The sequence below is a fragment of the Littorina saxatilis genome, linkage group LG7, assembly GCF_037325665.1.
Source record: "Littorina saxatilis isolate snail1 linkage group LG7, US_GU_Lsax_2.0, whole genome shotgun sequence".
In the NCBI taxonomy this organism is placed as follows: domain Eukaryota; kingdom Metazoa; phylum Mollusca; class Gastropoda; order Littorinimorpha; family Littorinidae; genus Littorina; species Littorina saxatilis.
In genome coordinates, this window is record NC_090251.1 from 30,402,435 (window position 1) to 30,419,192 (window position 16,758).

The following is a 16,758-nucleotide window of genomic DNA, read 5'->3' on the forward strand; positions in this document are numbered from 1 at the left end:
GCCAAGGACAAACAGAGATGACTACCACACAATGTCCAGAGAGCAGCAAGTCAACCTCATCAGGCTGCGTACTGGCCACAACAGGCTCAATGCTCACATGAACCGAAAGTTCAAGCTGGCGCCATCACCAACCTGTGCCTGCGGTCAAGAGGACCAAACAGCGGAACACATCTTACAGCGATGTCCCTTACTAGATGAGGAACGAAAAGAAGTGTGGCCGTCACCAACTCCCTTGCAGACCAAACTATACGGCAGTCGACAGGAGTTGGAGAAAACGACAACATTTATCACCAGTGCTGGACTGATTGTGTAACCTCTGCGAACGCCAAGAAGAAGAAGAAGATGACCCTCCAACATCTGAAAAATGTAGGTCTTAAAAGCGAGGAAGTCTTAGCATGGAAATGTACTTACACCACGAAGAAACATCTGACAAAATGAGGTCTTGTGGTACAGGGAGTCTTGCAGTGGAGGGTCTTAAAACACAGGTTCCATTGTAATACAGTGGAACCCCACTTTTTTCTTCTTCTTCTTCTTCTTCTTCTGCGTTCGTGGGCTGAAACTCCCACGTACACTCGTGGTTTTTCTGCACGAGTGGAATTTTACGTGTATGACCGTTTTTTAGCCTGCCATTTAGGCAGCCGTACGCCGTTTTCGGAGGAAGCATGCTGGGTATTTTCGTGTTTCTATAACCCACCGAACTCTGACATGGATTACAGGATCTTTTTCGTGCGCACTTGGTCTTGTGCTTGCGTGTACACACGGAGGTGTTCGGACACCAAGGAGAGTCTGCACACAAAGTTGACTCTGAGAAATAAATCTCTCGCCGAACGTGGGGACGAACTCACGCTGACAGCGGCCAACTGGATACAAATCCAGCGCGCTACCGACTGAGCTACATCCCCGCCCACACCCCACTTTTAAGACCTCCAAAAATCTGAGAAAATCTGGTCTTAAAATAGGGTAATTTACAGAGGTTATGAACAGAAACTTAGGTCTAATGGTACAGGGAGTCTTGCAGTGGAGGGTCTTAACATACGGTAATACTTTGACATTTACATGAGCTCTGCTGGCCCAGAACTCCTCAGCACTGATCACTTGGGACACCACAAGGTCTTTGTACAGCTGAAACAACTCGGGATCCTCCTGCAGCAATCTGAAGAAGAAAACAAACCTTGTTAAAGTACGTACACACAGCAAGTGGGTTCAGTCACACAAGCTTGATTAAATGTCTGAAGATAAATGATAATCTATCAAATGTATGGAGCCATAGTCAAACAGCCTTTTTCAATCCCTGAAGATCATCAAGATTTTAACAAACTTCAACTTATTTAAATTTAATATCAAAATAGGCAGACAAAAACTGAAACAAAGATCCTGATAATATTCCAACAATTCTTTCCAGAAAAATGCAATACATACATGTACTCATATTGCCTGAAAATCTGCTTTTTATTTCTACAGATGAGCATACTTTTTTTTCTCTCTTTGTGATGCAGTTGCAGTAGGGCTCTGAGAGCAAGACACACGTGAGGTCACGATAGGGCAAAGAAAATGCTAAAAATCAACAATAAAACTTGATAGTGTCTTTGAAACAAACTAAGAAAACAAATCGACTAACAATCAGAAATGTACTATTTTCTAAAATAACAGATCAAATACGTTGCGAAAAAGAAAACAAAGAAGTTTGAATGTTTTCACCTGTTTTTCTCCTCTAATTCACTGGACACTTTCCGTCTGAACTGAGGCAGAAGCTGCTGTAGCAACTCTTTGACGGCGTCTCTGTCCGCCTGCTGCGCAGCACGACCTTTCTGGTTGGCGAACTGAAACGTGCTGGCACTCCCATCATGCATCACAACCTGCAGCTGAACTTTGTCCTTACTGTCGGGCGAGATCTTTTGCACTGAAATAATTGAAAGAATTCACACATCATGGCTGATGACATTAGGCAGAGGGAGGTGGTGAAAGTTAAGGCCAAGAAAAAGATAGTGATGGTTGAGTCATTGTGTTGGGGGAAAAAATAGTATGTGGGTATGTAACTTTTTTTGTAAAAAGCGCTCAAGTATAGTAAGTCTGTGGCCAGTTTGTTCTTTCTCTGTAGTGTGTGTGTGTCTGTGAATCGAAAATTTTTATCTAAATTTTGATTTGATTAATATACTTACCCGAATCACATGATTTGCATTGACCCACTTCGATGCTTAGGTTATGATAAAAGCTACCCCGTCTAGGTATAAGGGGAGCAACCCCAACTAAAAAAGTGACTGCACCAGAATGACTGACACCCTGGGTTACGTCCCATGTAGCCTACTACGTCATCAATGGTGCTGGTCACGTGATACCCCTTCAATCGACTAGTAGCATACTAAAAATATCGAGCGGGGCAGGCGGGAGGGAATTACTTATGTGATTCGGGTAAGTATATTAATCAAATCAAAATTTAGATAAAAATTTTCGATTATAATTACATATTCTTACGCCGAATCACATGATTTGCAGATAACTCCAACCAGGCGGTGGGTAAGATCAAAAAAGTTCAAACTCACCATCAATTTCTGGAAATGCACTGGCCCGCTGCCACCAAGGCAGGCAGGGACCTTGATCCAACGTTACAGAGCGAAGCAATGTCTCTCAGATAAAAGCTGATGAATACATCGTCTGATCGCCAATAAGCTGTATTCAAAACTTCTCATTCTGTGGGACCGCAAGACGGCCAAGGAAGAGGCCCAAGGCAGCAATGTCTCCCTATTAAACTGATATTGATAAAGACAAAAGCCGAGCACCAGTAAGCTGTGTGCAGGACATCATCCAACCTCCCAGACCGTAAAACGGCCGAGGAGGAGGCCCAGGCCCTGGAAAAAGAGCTCGGGCTGAACCTAGGGGAAAGATAGCCGATAGCTACGCCAAGGCGGAGGGGAAGAGACTCCCTCGCCAAAAAACTGGCCCACTGCCAAACATCAGGGAAAGAGCCGGTGAGAAAGAAAACATCTAGCTCACTCTAAAACCCTTGCCAGGAACTGGCCCACTGCCAAATGACAGAACGAGGACCGAGAACCAACCTAAATGACAGTCGCAATGCCGCTCAGGCAAAAAATGCGAAAGACAGCATCAGAGAGCCCGTAAGCTGTGCTCAGCACCTCTTCCCATCTCCTGAACCATAAAAAACAGCCCAGAAAGGGGCTCAAGTCTTGAATAACCCGAGCCGAGTAGAGGGACAGACAAGCTGCCCCCCCCCCCCTTTCTATGGAAGGAAATGCCAAAAACCCTGGAAACGACTAAGCGTAAGGTTGACCGATCATAAATGAAAAGCACCAACCTTCCCCAGGACCGTAAGACAATCATGCCAAAGAAAAAGCCTTGGCATGGAGAGAGGCCCGAAAGGCCGGAGAGATAACGGTCAGCTCCAGAGAGGAGTGACCTGTTTCCTAGAAAGAGAGAGAGACGTCTGAGTACAAAAAACCAGAGTCAAACTCAAAGAAACAACTCAGAAGAGACGGTCACCAGAAGTCCACTACCAGTCCATGCAGAAGCACAGAGGGAGGTAAACAGAGGAAGAAGCGGCCTACGAAAAGTGTAAGCCGCCAGCAGAGCGGAGAACGCGGTGGCCAAAGCCTGATGTGACCGGTGACTCTAACCGAAATGACTAAAGTCAGAGTGATCACAAAGCAGTCTGCTTGTAGGTAAATGAAAGAAAATCAAAGACCCAAAACAGAAACGAGACTGGAAAGGAAAAACAGAAAACTGTGAAGCTAACCAGCCTTAAGACTCCCTGAACGAGAGTTCTCAAGAAGAAGGGCCCGAAGTAAATTTCGCGGCCGACCGAGCCCAGAAAATTCCTGAGTCTGGCTGAAAAACCAAACACGTCTGATACCTCAGAACCGAGAATCAGACACGGAACACAACAGGCAAGAGTCCGTAAAAGATGCAAGTGGTAGAAGGGTGACCTTAACAGGCAACCCACCCCACCGGAAGTCGACCCGACTCGCCTCATGGCAGGATGAGGGAGAAGAGGAAGACACAAATTCTAGAGACACGGAGACCGTAGTCGCCCATGCCAGGCAGGAGACTATTACACGAGCTAAGGCTGAGAGCCCGAACGCCCGTAGACCTGCCATCAAAGATGCTGGGCTGAAAGCCCGCACCAAGAAACCAGGAAATTAACTAGACCTCCACCGAAAGGGGAGGGTTAGCCAATAAAGCTGAGAAAAGTGATAGGCCACAAGAATGACCCCTCACCATGCATTGCTAAAACCAATGCAAACTCAGTAAAATCTGAATGTAACTTCCGAGGCCAACTCAAGTAAACCTTAAGTTTGGACGAAACACCAGAACAAGTCCGATCGCTAGAGAAAGACAGAGTCTAAATCGGCGAAAGACCCACAAGGACCGAGTCCAAAAGAGCAAACAACAACCACCACCACCAACGGAAGAAATGGCTGTTGTACCAGCCGAGGCTAAAAAACCCGGATGCCCTAATGCCGGCTGTTGTTCCCCAAAAAAAAAAAAAAAAAAAAACACAGACTAAGACGTCTGTGAAAGGAAGAACCTCTCCGGATAAACCTGAGCTGAGGACTTAGCCTGAAAAAGCTGAGTCTGCTTAGGTAGAGCCCGTTTTGCTGCTTCAAAGCTTGAAGAGCAAAAGAAGAGACCTGAAGGTCCCTACAAATCTTTATCTCCTTGGAGGCCAGGAGGCCAGGGAGGCCTTGGAAGCCAGGAGACCTTAGAGGCCAGGAGGCCTTAGAGGCCCGGAGGCCTTGGAGGCCTTGGAGGCCAGGAGGCCTTGGAGACCAGGAGGCCTTAGAGGCCAGGAGGCCTTGGAAGCCAGGAGACCTTAGAGGCCAGGAGGCCTAAGAGGCCAGGAGGCCTTGGAGGCCATGGAGGCCTTGGAGACCAGGAGGCCTTAGAGGCCAGGAGGCCTTGGAAGCCAGGAGACCTTAGAGGCCAGGAGGCCTAGGAGGCCAGGAGGCCAGGAGGCCTTAGAGGCCAGGAGGCCTTGGGGGCCAGGAGGCCTAAGAGACCAGGAGGCTTCAGAGACCAGGAGGACTTGAAGGCCAGGAGGCCTTAGAGGCCAGGAGGCCGAAGAGAGACCCATCCACCAAGGGTGAAGAACTAAGGGTGTCTCATTGATTCCTCACAAACTAGGAATGGGCGAGGAACAAGTCCCGTCTGTACATGACCGTATGGGCATTGTGCAGAGAGGAAGGCCTTCTCCGTTCTAAATTCGCCCTAGCAAAGGTGGAGAAAGCATCCCCTGCGTCCTGCTCTTAACTGAGTGTAAAGGGCGCAAAGAACTCCGTAAAGGAGTGTCTCCGAGATGGAAGCAAGTTCCAAAAGCTGTCTGCCCACTTCCTCAGAGGGGAAGAGAGTCTGCTCAGAGAGCAGGGGACTCGAAATGTTCCCCAAAGAAGAAGTTCCGGCGTGACCGGCAAAGGTGCACGCAGAGGGGCAAAAGACGACAGCAAATTCCGGGACATCTTGGGCAAAGGCAACCTCCTCTGAGCCGCTAATGTCCCGAAGCTGGGAAGGCCGGAGCCTGAAGCCCCTTTCCTGCAGGTCAACGGCCAAACTTCACCCCTGACTAAGAGGAGGATGAGAGGCGTCGAAGACCAAAGGCACAGGAAGTGAGGAGAACGGCAGAACCCACTACCGAAGTGTGTGGTAGCTGCTAATCCGCCTGAGGCAGGGAGCCTGCAAGCCCAAAGGGCACTGCTGACGAAAAAACCAGACTCAAACCAGATGGGACCATAGCAGGTCCACTATCCAGTGAGCCCCCACTTCCGGCCGGAGCCAGAAGCGCAGAGGTCGCGTACGATCGCCGACATAAGGCAAGGTTCAAACCGAACGTGACCATAGTCTGTGCACTAACCAGTGAACCTACGCTTCCAGCCGGAACCAGACGCAAAGCTGTCGCGGACGACTGCTGAAGTAGGGCAAGCTCGAACCAGAAGTGACAGCAGCCTGTGCACTAACCGGTGAGCTCACACTTCCGTCCGCAGCCAGAAGCGCAGAGGTCGCGTACGACCACCGCCGTAAGGCAAGGTTCGAACTGAACGTGCCAGTAGCCTGTGCACTAACCAGTGAACCGATACTTCCAGCCGGAACTGGAAGCACAGCCGTCGCGTACGACTGCTGCCGTAGGGCAAGGCTCGAAACCGGACGTGACAGCAGTCTGTACACTAACCAGTGAACCTACGCTTCCGGCCGTAACCGGAAGCGGCGCTGTCGCGGACGACTGCTGAAGTAGGTAAAGGCTCGAACCAGAAGTGACAGCAACCTGAGCACTAACCAGTGAACCTACACTTCCGGCCAGAACCGGAAGCCCAGCTGACGCTGACGACTGCTGACGTAGGGTAAGGCCCAAACCGGACGTGACAGCAGCCTGTGCACTACCGGTGAACCTACACTTCCGGCCGGAACCGGAAGCGCAGCTGCCGCGGACGACTGCTGACGTAAGGCAAGGCTCAAACCGGACGTGAACGTAGTCCGAACACTAGCCAGTGAGCCTTTTACTTCCGGCCTGAGCCGGAAGCAGCTGTCGCGGACGACTGCTGACGTAAGATGTGGGACGCACCGGACGTGACAGCAGGCTGCGCACGAGCGGAAGAACCACTGCTTCCGGCCGGAGCCGGAAGCCCAGCTGTCGCGTACAACTGCTGGTGTAAGGCGGGGTTCGGTCCGGACGTGAACGCAAGTCGCTCACTAGACGGTGAACCCCTACTTCCTGCCAAAGCAGGAAGCCCAGCTGTCGGAACCGACTGCTGGAGTACGGAGAGGTTCTGACCCGACGTGAACGCAAGTCGCTCACTAGCAGGAGAACATCCGATTCCGGAAACCGGAAGTGCAGCTGCCGTAAACGGCTGCTGCAGACACCAACCTTGAAGTGGCCGGATCCCCGGAGGGACATGCACTGTTGCGCTACCGCAAGCGGAAGGCAACAAATGCCGGCCAGGAAGAGGAGAAGAAGATCCCCAAGGGACCGTCCAGAAACATCGCGGTGGACAGCAGCCTGGTCCGGAGAAGACCCAGAGTCTGAAGGAGAGAACGTCGCCTAACCCCCAGGCGGGGGGCAGAGCTGGCGACGAAGTCCGCCGCGGCAAACCTCGCGAACGAGGGAATCTATTTCTGGAAATAAGCAAAAGATAAGTGCAGACCCCAGAGCCCTAGACTCTGGAGCCGAAACAGACGTAAAACGACAGCCTTAGAGGCCAAAACGGACGGCAGAGAGCCAGACGGCCAATCGTCCGTAACATAAAAAACGGCACAGAACAACGTAAAAAATTGCCTAAAATTGTGCCAACATGAACAACAACGGAGTTCTTCAAAATAAGAGGCTGCTGAGGGATAGAGCTTAGCAGGGCCCAAGCCCTAACCCTCGGCCTTAGCTCCCTCTAATTCTCATTAACGGCCATGTAAGCACCGAGAGAAAAATAATCAAACAACTGAAACTAGCAAAGTCCGAAAGGACGCCAACCTTTCAGAAGCCAGCAAAGAGGGCAGCTAAAACCAGTTAGGAGCTACCAAAGGCAGCTAAACAACTAGCTATACGAAGAGTTAAGCGTCCGAGTACGGACGAAAAATCAACATAACAACAACATGCTAGCTAAAAATGGCGACCAAGGAGGAAGCCACAAGTCTGAAAATAATAAAGTCCGTACAGACACAAACATTTCAGAAGCAAGCAAGCAAATAGATAAGCACGTACGTAAAAGCTACCGACGGCAGCTACAAAGCAAGCTACGACAGCGTTAATAGACCGAACACGGCTAAAACAACAGAAGCCAGACAACGTGCTAATGCAAATGGCGACCGTGAGGAAGCCAAACAACTGCTGAAAACTTCAGAGTCCAACGGACATGCGAAATTCACAGCAGAAACAATAAAACATACAAGAAAAAATGAACGATCTCACCAGCTGCAAGCCAGCAAGAAGTAGACGGGGGCCGAGGCCGGTGGGTGCCGTAGACACAAAACCAGCCAGAGCAAAAGCGAACACAACCGTCACCCTTGAGTGATAGTAGTCGATTGAAGGGGTATCACGTGACCAGCACCATTGATGACGTAGTAGGCTACATGGGACGTAACCCAGGGTGTCAGTCATTCTGGTGCAGTCACTTTTTTAGTTGGGGTTGCTCCCCTTATACCTAGACGGGGTAGCTTTTATCATAACCTAAGCATCGAAGTGGGTCAATGCAAATCATGTGATTCGGCGTAAGAATATGTAATTATAATTTTGTCCGTAACTTTTTTCCCCTGTTCACACTCACAGACTGGATGCGATCAAAGGGAAGTACACAGCGGAAATGTGCTAAGCCACTAGTGCTCTGGGCATCATCCTTGCTACTGTATTTGAAAAACAAAAGAAATCTGTACTCACCGATACCAGGACAGCACAATAATAAGAATTTTCGCTTATAAAAGCTTCATCAGGTAACAAAAACAAAGGACAACAAAAAGCAAGGTATACAGTATTACTCATAGCGCTACCGATCGACGGGGCAAAGGGATCAAGGTTACTTTACTTTACTTTATTTGGTGTTTAACGTCGTTTTCAACCACGAAGGTTATATCGCGACGGCGAAAGGGGGGAGATGGGATAGAGCCACTTGTCAATTGTTTCTTGTTCACAAAAGCACTAATCAAAAATTTGCTCCAGGGGCTTGCAACGTAGTACAATATATTACCTTACTGGGAGAATGCAAGTTTCCAGTACAAAGGACTTAACATTTCTTACATACTGCTTGACTAAAATCTTTACAAAAATTGACTATATTCTATACAAGAAACACTTAACAAGGGTAAAAGGAGAAACAGAATCCGTTAGTTGCCTCTTACGACATGCTGGGGAGCATCGGGTAAATTCTTTCTCGTCCCAACCAATATGGGACTCCCCCTAACCCGCAGGGGGTAGGGATCAAGGTTGATGTAAAAAGTTATGGTACTGATCAAAAATACAGGAAGTTCAACCGCATCAACACAGATACCACGGCTTTTCCAACCTACCAAACACAACCATTCATTAACAATAACACTTCTCCCCCACCCTAACACCACAGTCAATCATTCACAACGCTGTATTTTTCTATCCAAAGACTAACCTTTGATATCAGCGTACAAATGGCTGACGCTGAACACATTTTTGGAGTCTAACATCCAGGCCATTCTCTCTCCCATCAGGTACAAGCTACCTTCGGATTTCTTGTGCCGCACATGTTTTACCACCAGCAACACTTCCTCCGATGATTTGGACATCTTGCTTTATAGATGGGAAGTGTCACTTCTTTTTCTAGTTCCTGGAAAGATCCGTAGGTATTGCTATGGAAACGGCTCAGACATGGAGCTCCATACCTCTGTTGAACAGAGATGTGAACGTCCAGGAATATACCCTGAAAAAAGGGAAATAAAACAATTAAACTAAAGCAAATAAATGAATGAATCACCGACTTGCTGATCAATATTGATCAATTGATGCATCATTCACAGATGAAGGTGAGAGACACACATCAAACTAAGTTAAAGAATCCAAACTTATCACTTCCTATTATGATCTCCGGTGACACTGTGAAACTAAAAATCCTAACTTTAACTTCTAGTTAAATATTTGTTGTCTGTTTACATACACACAAAAAGTAATATCATAGACTTGCTCAAATTGTGTGTATGACTCCTTCCTTTTTAAGACTCAATTTTCTCAGAATTATGGAGGTCCTAAAAGTAAAAGGGGAGAACTTTGCTCTTAGGCCAAAAAAAAAAAATAGTCTGTTTACGGTAACCCGACCGACCCTATTTTTTTCGCGCGACCCTAGACTTTTTTTTGGCATTTGGGAAAAAAAAAAAAAAAAATCTTGTTTTTTTTGCAAAATAACGTAAAAATATGTTTTTTTTGGAGAAAAAAAAAAAAAAAAAACCCGACCTACCGACCCTATTGTTTTGGCCTATGTTACCGTAAACAGACCTTTTTTTTTTTTTGCCTTATCAAAAGCAGACCAGTGTGGGTATAACAAGCAACACAATGGGGTCATTCTGTGGATGGTCCAATACTGGCCTGTTTATTGGGTAACAACTAACATACACAGATAAGGTATCACTGCACCACTTGTGTCCAAACATATACATGCAGGTGCTTCTCATTTGCCATTTTAAATTGTGAACATCCTCAGTTGTTACATTTTCCCCTTGCTACTCATGCTGAAAAATGAATAGATGATCATATTATCCATATGCTACGTGTATTATAATGTTTATGGGGTTCAAGGATCCCCTCAATGGAACTCAAGTGGGTCCCATATATTCAGGCCGACTTTTAGAAGTTCTGTGAGTGTGAGACCTCACCTGCACAAAAGTGTTATTCGTGATATCACTATCACTATCAGTTAGACGTACTCTGTAAATTCGCATCGGTACAGATCTGGCAAAAAAAGTTCTTGTCTTAAAAAGCAGATTCTTTTTCGTTCCAAATATATATGAAAACTAGCAGGCGATTACAGTGCACATGGTACGCATGATGAGGCCAATTTTGTGGGTCCCAGGAACCGCTCTTTTCAAGTTTACTGTTTAGTGCGTCACAGGAATCCCTTCCAACTTCAAGAATGTCTAGTACATTCATTTCTTCGGCCAGTCGCCTGAATGGCTTTCAATGGCCATATTTGGCGATAGACCAACAGCCATGGGCAATATTTGTGCTTATAAGCTCCTGTTTTTGGAAAAATCTGGTAGGATGAGTGGAGCAAACAACTTTTTTCACATGGGAAGTAGAAAACATTATTATCACCCTACGTACGATGTGTCTGGAAACACCTCAACGCGGAGGGGTTTAGCGGCCTGCGCAGCAAAGATAAAGAGGAAAAATTTTCTTGGCTTGCGGCAGCAAGCACTATGTGAGTATACCCCTGTTGTTATGCACATTTTGTGAACAACACAATTAAAACACATAAAACTTCTTCTTGTCGATCTCCATAACCTTACAGCAGCCACTCACTGACCTGATTACAACACGGTAAAAGACATTTACCCTTTTTTTTTTGGTACCCATATTATGTGTTTACAAACATCACACTTGTCATGAATATGACTCTTATGAGCTGGGGATGTAACATTATTGTCAGTAACAAGTTGCACTTTACACTAAATCATAGGTTTACTTCTGAAGTAAGGGTCTGTTGCTTTTCTAATGCAAATTCCCACTATCGAAACAGTTGTGCCTGAGTAGGAACACAATTTATAAAACGCACCACGTTATGCAAATGGTGAAGAGGGGAAAAACATAGAAGAGAGACTCAGAGAGAGAGAGAGAGAGAGAGAGAGAGAGAGAGCGGAGAGAGAGAGCAGACTCCGCCAGATACTGCTATTTAGATTCCGTGGCTAAAAATACAGTGAACAAACTTACCAGATCATGGTGCTCTTTTACACGAAACTGCTACTGTCTACATTCACAAAAAACCGTCCTTTTGCATTTTATTTTCCTACTGCACGATCTGACATCGTCGGTGAATCCTACGCCATGCGATTTCTGCACGACATGTAATTCGCTTTTTGGTAGTACTTCCTGTCGTAGTGTGTCGTAAAGCGGAACGCCACCACCAACTTCCTTAGAAACAGACTCAAGCATACATTTTGTGCTTGAAAGTGGTAGATCTCTTCTAGTTGGTTAATAACAAGGATATTCTACTCAGAGTGCCTACACTAACCAGCAACAATGATGGACTGTAAGAATATTACCGTGTATTGTGTGTTGTTTTTGATCTATGATTTCATGCTGAACACTTTTGACCGAAAAAAGTGTCGATCTGCTTTCCCATGTTTATGATGTTACCTGTCTCTGTGTTTTGCATGTGTGTGTGTGTGTGTGTGTGTGTGTGTGTGTGTGTGTGTGTGTGTGTGTGTTTTGCATGTGTGTGTGTGAGTGTGTATGTGTGTGTGTGTGTGTGTGATACTGATGGTTTGTGTACACGTAAGTGAGAGGTCGGAGTGCCAGTCTCTGTCATTCTTTCTTTCTTTATTTGGTGTTTAACGTCGTTTTCAACCGTTCAGTCTCTGTCATATTATTTGCATATTGTGTGGAAAGGAATGTATACATGTCATGTACAGGCTCCTTCAGATATGAAATTTAAAGCACAAAGACATTTGAAACCCTGAAATATAAGGAAAGGGATTTGAATGTCTGAGTGATATTTTCATAGTGTAAAAAGTAGAAATATGTGAGATTGTTTGTGTGTGTGTGCGTGTGTGTACGTGTGTGTGTGAGAGAGAGAGAGAGAGAGAGAGAGAGAGAGAGAGAGAGAGAGAGAGAGAGAGAGAGAGAGAGAGAGAGAGAGAGAGAGAGAGAGAGAGAGAGAGAGAGTTTGTTTGTTCAGTATGGGTTCTTTCTTGCATAACTGATATTTTTTAATCTGTTTGTCCCTTTTGTGGTTGACTTTTCAACCTTCACAGCATGTAATGTACTGTGTTGTATTGTATTGTATTTTGATTTGTTGTAGCATATTATATATTGTTACATGTGCTATATAAGCCATTACATTGTAGGCAGAAAGTTGACAAAATCATCATATAGTTATTCAACTACATTGTATTTATCGATTGATTGATTGATTGATTGATTCTTGTTATTAAATTTTGTTGTTTTTTGCATGTTTGTTTTGCTTGTTTGTTTATTTTATTCTTTTTATATTTTCTTTGTGATATACTTATTATTGTCAACAACAACATTAACAACAACAACAACAACAACATAACAAAACTACAACATCATTGTTGTTGCAGTGGAACCCAAAAGTGCCAAGTTGGCATTCATGTCCTCCATGGAGAGGGATATGTTCCCCATCAAGATGCCATACAACCGCTTTGGCAACGAGGTCCTGCCACTGAGAGGAGCCCCACACAGAGGCCCAGGCTGCTACAACAATGAAGAGGTATTGTTTTGTCCAATAATAATAACAACACTAATAACAATAAATCACTTTTCTGTAGCGCAAGTCTCGATTCACAGCTCCAAGCTCTTCACAATTCCAATAAACATGCACATGCACACACACAGACACACAGACACACACACACACACGATACACAAAAATGAAGACTATGTTTGTAAGGATCTAGCAAGTTGTTTGCTTCACTGAATGTAATTTAATTTTTGTTAAGGGTCCACAAACTCAACACCAGGTTTCTCACAAGGAAATGCTAGGTGCCGGGGTTTGTTTCGCTTTAACAGAAAACTAATAACTTTAATACAAACAAAATCGGATAAAGGAAGAATGAAAATGATGGCATCTTTCTAAGATGTGATTTAAAGTGTATGCAGCTCCAAAGAATAGGATGGGTATTGTTAGATCATGAGCATATAAATTAATCTAATTTTGTCTTGAGTCGCCTGTTGGTGAGATATGTGCGCGTTATAAATATTCGTATTATTATTATTATTATTATTATTATCTGATTCTCAACAGAACCCTCCTGAATGCTTCGGTGTCAAAGCAAACTGGAGTAACTGTTTTAGGTGCTGTGTCATTGGAACAGCATCCTAAGATATTTTTTTTAAACAATAAAAAAACACAACACACACACAAGACATAACAATTAACTGCAGCACCAAGCACAGCAGAACCATTACAGCAACTATGATGGGGAAAGAAAGAAGACGACAACAACAACAACAACAACAACAACAACAACAACAACAACAACAACAACAACAACAACAACAATATAAAGACCAACCCAAAGCAATCAATCTTCATTTTCCAGTAAAATGGGGAAAATGAAATCAGAAGAGGGGCAGTTACAAGAGAAGCACTCAAAGGGCTGATGAATATGGATGATATGGTGAACTGGGGGATGTGATGAAAGGGAAGACACTGAAAACAGAATTATTTCAAACAGGAAGGGGGCAAAGACCATAAAAATGAACTACAGTAAGGTAGGTACACAGTCATACCACAGACAGAGGACCCCCCCCCCCCATTTAAGACCCCCTAATTTAAGACTCCCTCCCTTTTTAAGACCCTGTTTTCTCAGACTTTTTGTTCATAACCTCTGTAAATTGGCCCCCATTTTAAGACTCCCTCCTTTTTAAGATAAGATTTTCTCAGATTTTGGAAGGTCTTTAAAGGGGGGTTCCACTGTACGACTTTTTTTCTTTTTGTCTCTTTGCAGAAAACAAACTTATTGTACCAGATTGAGTCCCACTTGGAAAGCCGGAAGGGTTACACTCTTGGTGCGCGTACAGGACCAAGGTTGCAGAAGGGATCCAAAGTAAGTGGTTGAACCTCCTGAATTTTGAAGTTGCTGAACAGTTTTATGCTCTCTTAGTTTTTCCTCCCTGAACGCTGTTATTCCAGCAAGAGGCATAAGTTAGAGGTTTCAAGAAATGCAATGCAACTTGCTCTGGTGTGTGCGCCCAAGTTCTTCTTTTTATGCTAGAGGACAAGAACAACGAAACAGAGAAGATAAGATACCTTGCAATAAAGATGAACCAATTCTTTTTGACTGCAGTTTCTGACACCAGCCCCTAGCCATTACCAGCGCCACCACACAGGTCCAAGAACCTTTCTGACGTCAAACAAACCTTTCGAGGTCGGCTCTGACCGTTTCCCTGTCAGACGAAAGGAGATGATGGAAGTTTTGCCAGGGTAAGCGTATTGTTGTAGTATTGTTTGGTAAACCTACTTTGTGTCTGGTGTTATGAATTGTGGGTAAGATGAGAGACAGAGAGACAAGGTGAGCCAGAGAGAGACAAGGTGAGCCAGAGAGACAAGGTGAGCCAGAGAGAGAGAGAGAGAGAGAGACAGAGACAGACAGACAGACAGACAGACAGACTGACTGACTGACTAACTAAACAGACAGGGTGCAAAGGGGGGGATTGAAGGAGGCAGGCTTGTGTGTGTGTGTGTGTGTGTGTGTGAGAGAGGGAGGAAAGGATGCAGATTTCATGGTCTCTTCTTTGAAGAGTCTCAGGTTATAAAATCTAACTCTAGTTTTATGAGAGTTTGTTTCGTACAGTCATATTAATAGTGTGTATAGTACATGTGGTACATTTAGTACAGTGCCTCTTGTATGCTTTTATAGTGAAATCAGGTTGACCTTTTTTGGGGTTGGTTCTTTTCCAAATCGGTTTTCTTTTCTTTGTGTTTACTCTTCATTGCTTTTCTTCCCGCCTGGGTTTTTTTTACCCCCCCTAAGGTGACAGTTCTTAATGTGGCAATACATTTTCTTGTTGTTATGCAGACCTGGAACTTACGAACATGAGATCCCCCATAACAGACAAGTGCAGTGGCATCAATCGTTCGGCAGCTCTCCAATAATGATGCCTCCTATTTCTATCAAGAGCACCATCCAGAAAAACACGGACAAGGTAAGCTGCTTTTATCTGGACAGCGGATGACTTTATCTTGGCAATCTTACCAAGGAACAGGTTTTGTTTTACAGGGAACCAAGCACTTCATCATTGTTTTACAGAGAGCAAACCCATTCAGCAAAAGTGAGAAATTAAACAGTCATAAACTAGAATGACAGAATGTCAGTTTTACAAATCTCCCCCCCCTCCCCTCTCTCTCTCTCTCTTGTACAGACACACAGGCACTGACAGACAGACAGACACACACTGTCTTTCTTGCCTATGTCAGTGCTCATTTATGAAGCAAAATATAAACTTTATAAAGTGGAGAAAATCTAGAAGTAAGAAAACTCATAATAGACTCAAGTGTAAAAAGAAAATAGGGGTACAAAAGAAAAATTGGGGAGTGGATCGGTTTTCTTTTTCCAGATGCCTCCGATTATTTTGTTTCTTATTCTGTTCCTTTCCAGCTGTACAGCACCAAGGAGGAACAGAAGTTCCACAGGAAGCTGGCTTATCTTAAGCTGTATTACGATTGATCTAGTTTTCTAGACCATTATGAATTAAGGGACAAAGAACATCTAAACATACGCTGAAAAAAACAGGGAGGGTACTTTTCTTTTCTTTTCAGGCCTGAATATGTCTATTGTAGAGACTTAACATTTTACTGCAATTTTTGTTGGGCGGGGGGGCAGCAGCAGCATATAATTGTGTGAACAGAACTGTATCAGAATTACATCAAGGGAGACTATTTTTCAATAATATCCTTATAAATGTAGTACAGACAAAAAAGATTGGTTGTGTGCATTAACAGGTTTCATCACTGACTCAATATTTGTTCACTGTGATCATTGCAGTACATGTAGTTGTTGCTTTTGTGTGCTGTACAGATTTCTCCAGAGAACAAACACATTTATGTCACTTGTATGTGCGCCTTGAGTCGCCTTGTGGTGAGATATGTGCGTGTTATAAATTCTCGTATTATTATTATTATTATTATACATGCAGATAAGCTATAGCATCTTCAGAATATATACTATTCTCTGTGTAAAGGGAGATATCATGTACATACCTGATCCACTTGTGAAATGTAAAAAGAAATGTCTTTCGTTATTTGCTAACTGCATTTTACACATCAAATTCAAGATGTGGAAGAAGAGTGCAAGTGTAATGAGAAAATGTTGTCTTTTGTAACTTGTCTCTGTAGCAATGTAACAGACATGTACATAAACCTTGAAGCTGTGAATAAAATGTGAAGTTGATTTCAGAGTATGTTTGTGTTTTCCTGTTTTCAATCAATCAATCAATAGGAAGCTTATATAGGTGGGTACAGTTCTAAGCAACTGCTCCCACCTTCTTGATTTGTGGGAGCTTTTTGTTAGCATTGTATACATAGATGTGCTGCTACCGTCTCTGAATGAGGAAAACTTGGATGACGC

At 44.5% G+C, this 16,758-nt stretch overlaps 2 protein-coding genes across 2 annotated transcripts in view; one reads left to right on the forward strand and one right to left on the reverse strand.

Annotated features, from left to right (window-relative positions):
• The window catches only part of LOC138971138 (general transcription factor IIH subunit 1-like), a 37,993-nt gene extending 26,496 nt beyond the window's left edge, over positions 1 to 11,497 (reverse strand). The window contains exons 1-4 of the mRNA XM_070343769.1: positions 11,378 to 11,497; positions 9,090 to 9,377; positions 1,699 to 1,900; positions 1,057 to 1,153 (exon numbers count right to left, since the gene is read on the reverse strand). Of these exons, the coding sequence (XP_070199870.1) occupies positions 1,057 to 1,153; positions 1,699 to 1,900; positions 9,090 to 9,243 (453 nt within the window). The 5' untranslated portion in view covers positions 9,244 to 9,377; positions 11,378 to 11,497. The remainder of the gene's footprint in view (positions 1 to 1,056; positions 1,154 to 1,698; positions 1,901 to 9,089; positions 9,378 to 11,377) is intronic.
• A 57-nt stretch (positions 11,498 to 11,554) lies between these two features.
• Positions 11,555 to 16,581, forward strand: LOC138971144 (ciliary microtubule-associated protein 3-like). Its single transcript, XM_070343777.1, has 6 exons — positions 11,555 to 11,696; positions 12,751 to 12,899; positions 14,140 to 14,238; positions 14,479 to 14,615; positions 15,211 to 15,337; positions 15,790 to 16,581. The coding sequence occupies exons 1-6, from the start codon at positions 11,687 to 11,689 to the stop codon at positions 15,856 to 15,858; spliced, it is 591 nt and encodes a 196-aa protein (XP_070199878.1). The 5' UTR covers positions 11,555 to 11,686; the 3' UTR covers positions 15,859 to 16,581.
• Positions 16,582 to 16,758: the final 177 nt, after the last annotated feature.

What these genes read in the sequence shown, in the direction of transcription:
- LOC138971144 (XM_070343777.1), top strand. An exon ending in GCTGCTACAACAATGAAGAG is followed by an intron (nt 12,900 to 14,139) that starts GTATTGTTTTGT and finishes GTCTCTTTGCAG; the next exon opens with AAAACAAACTTATTGTACCA. An exon ending in TCCAGAAAAACACGGACAAG is followed by an intron (nt 15,338 to 15,789) that starts GTAAGCTGCTTT and finishes GTTCCTTTCCAG; the next exon opens with CTGTACAGCACCAAGGAGGA.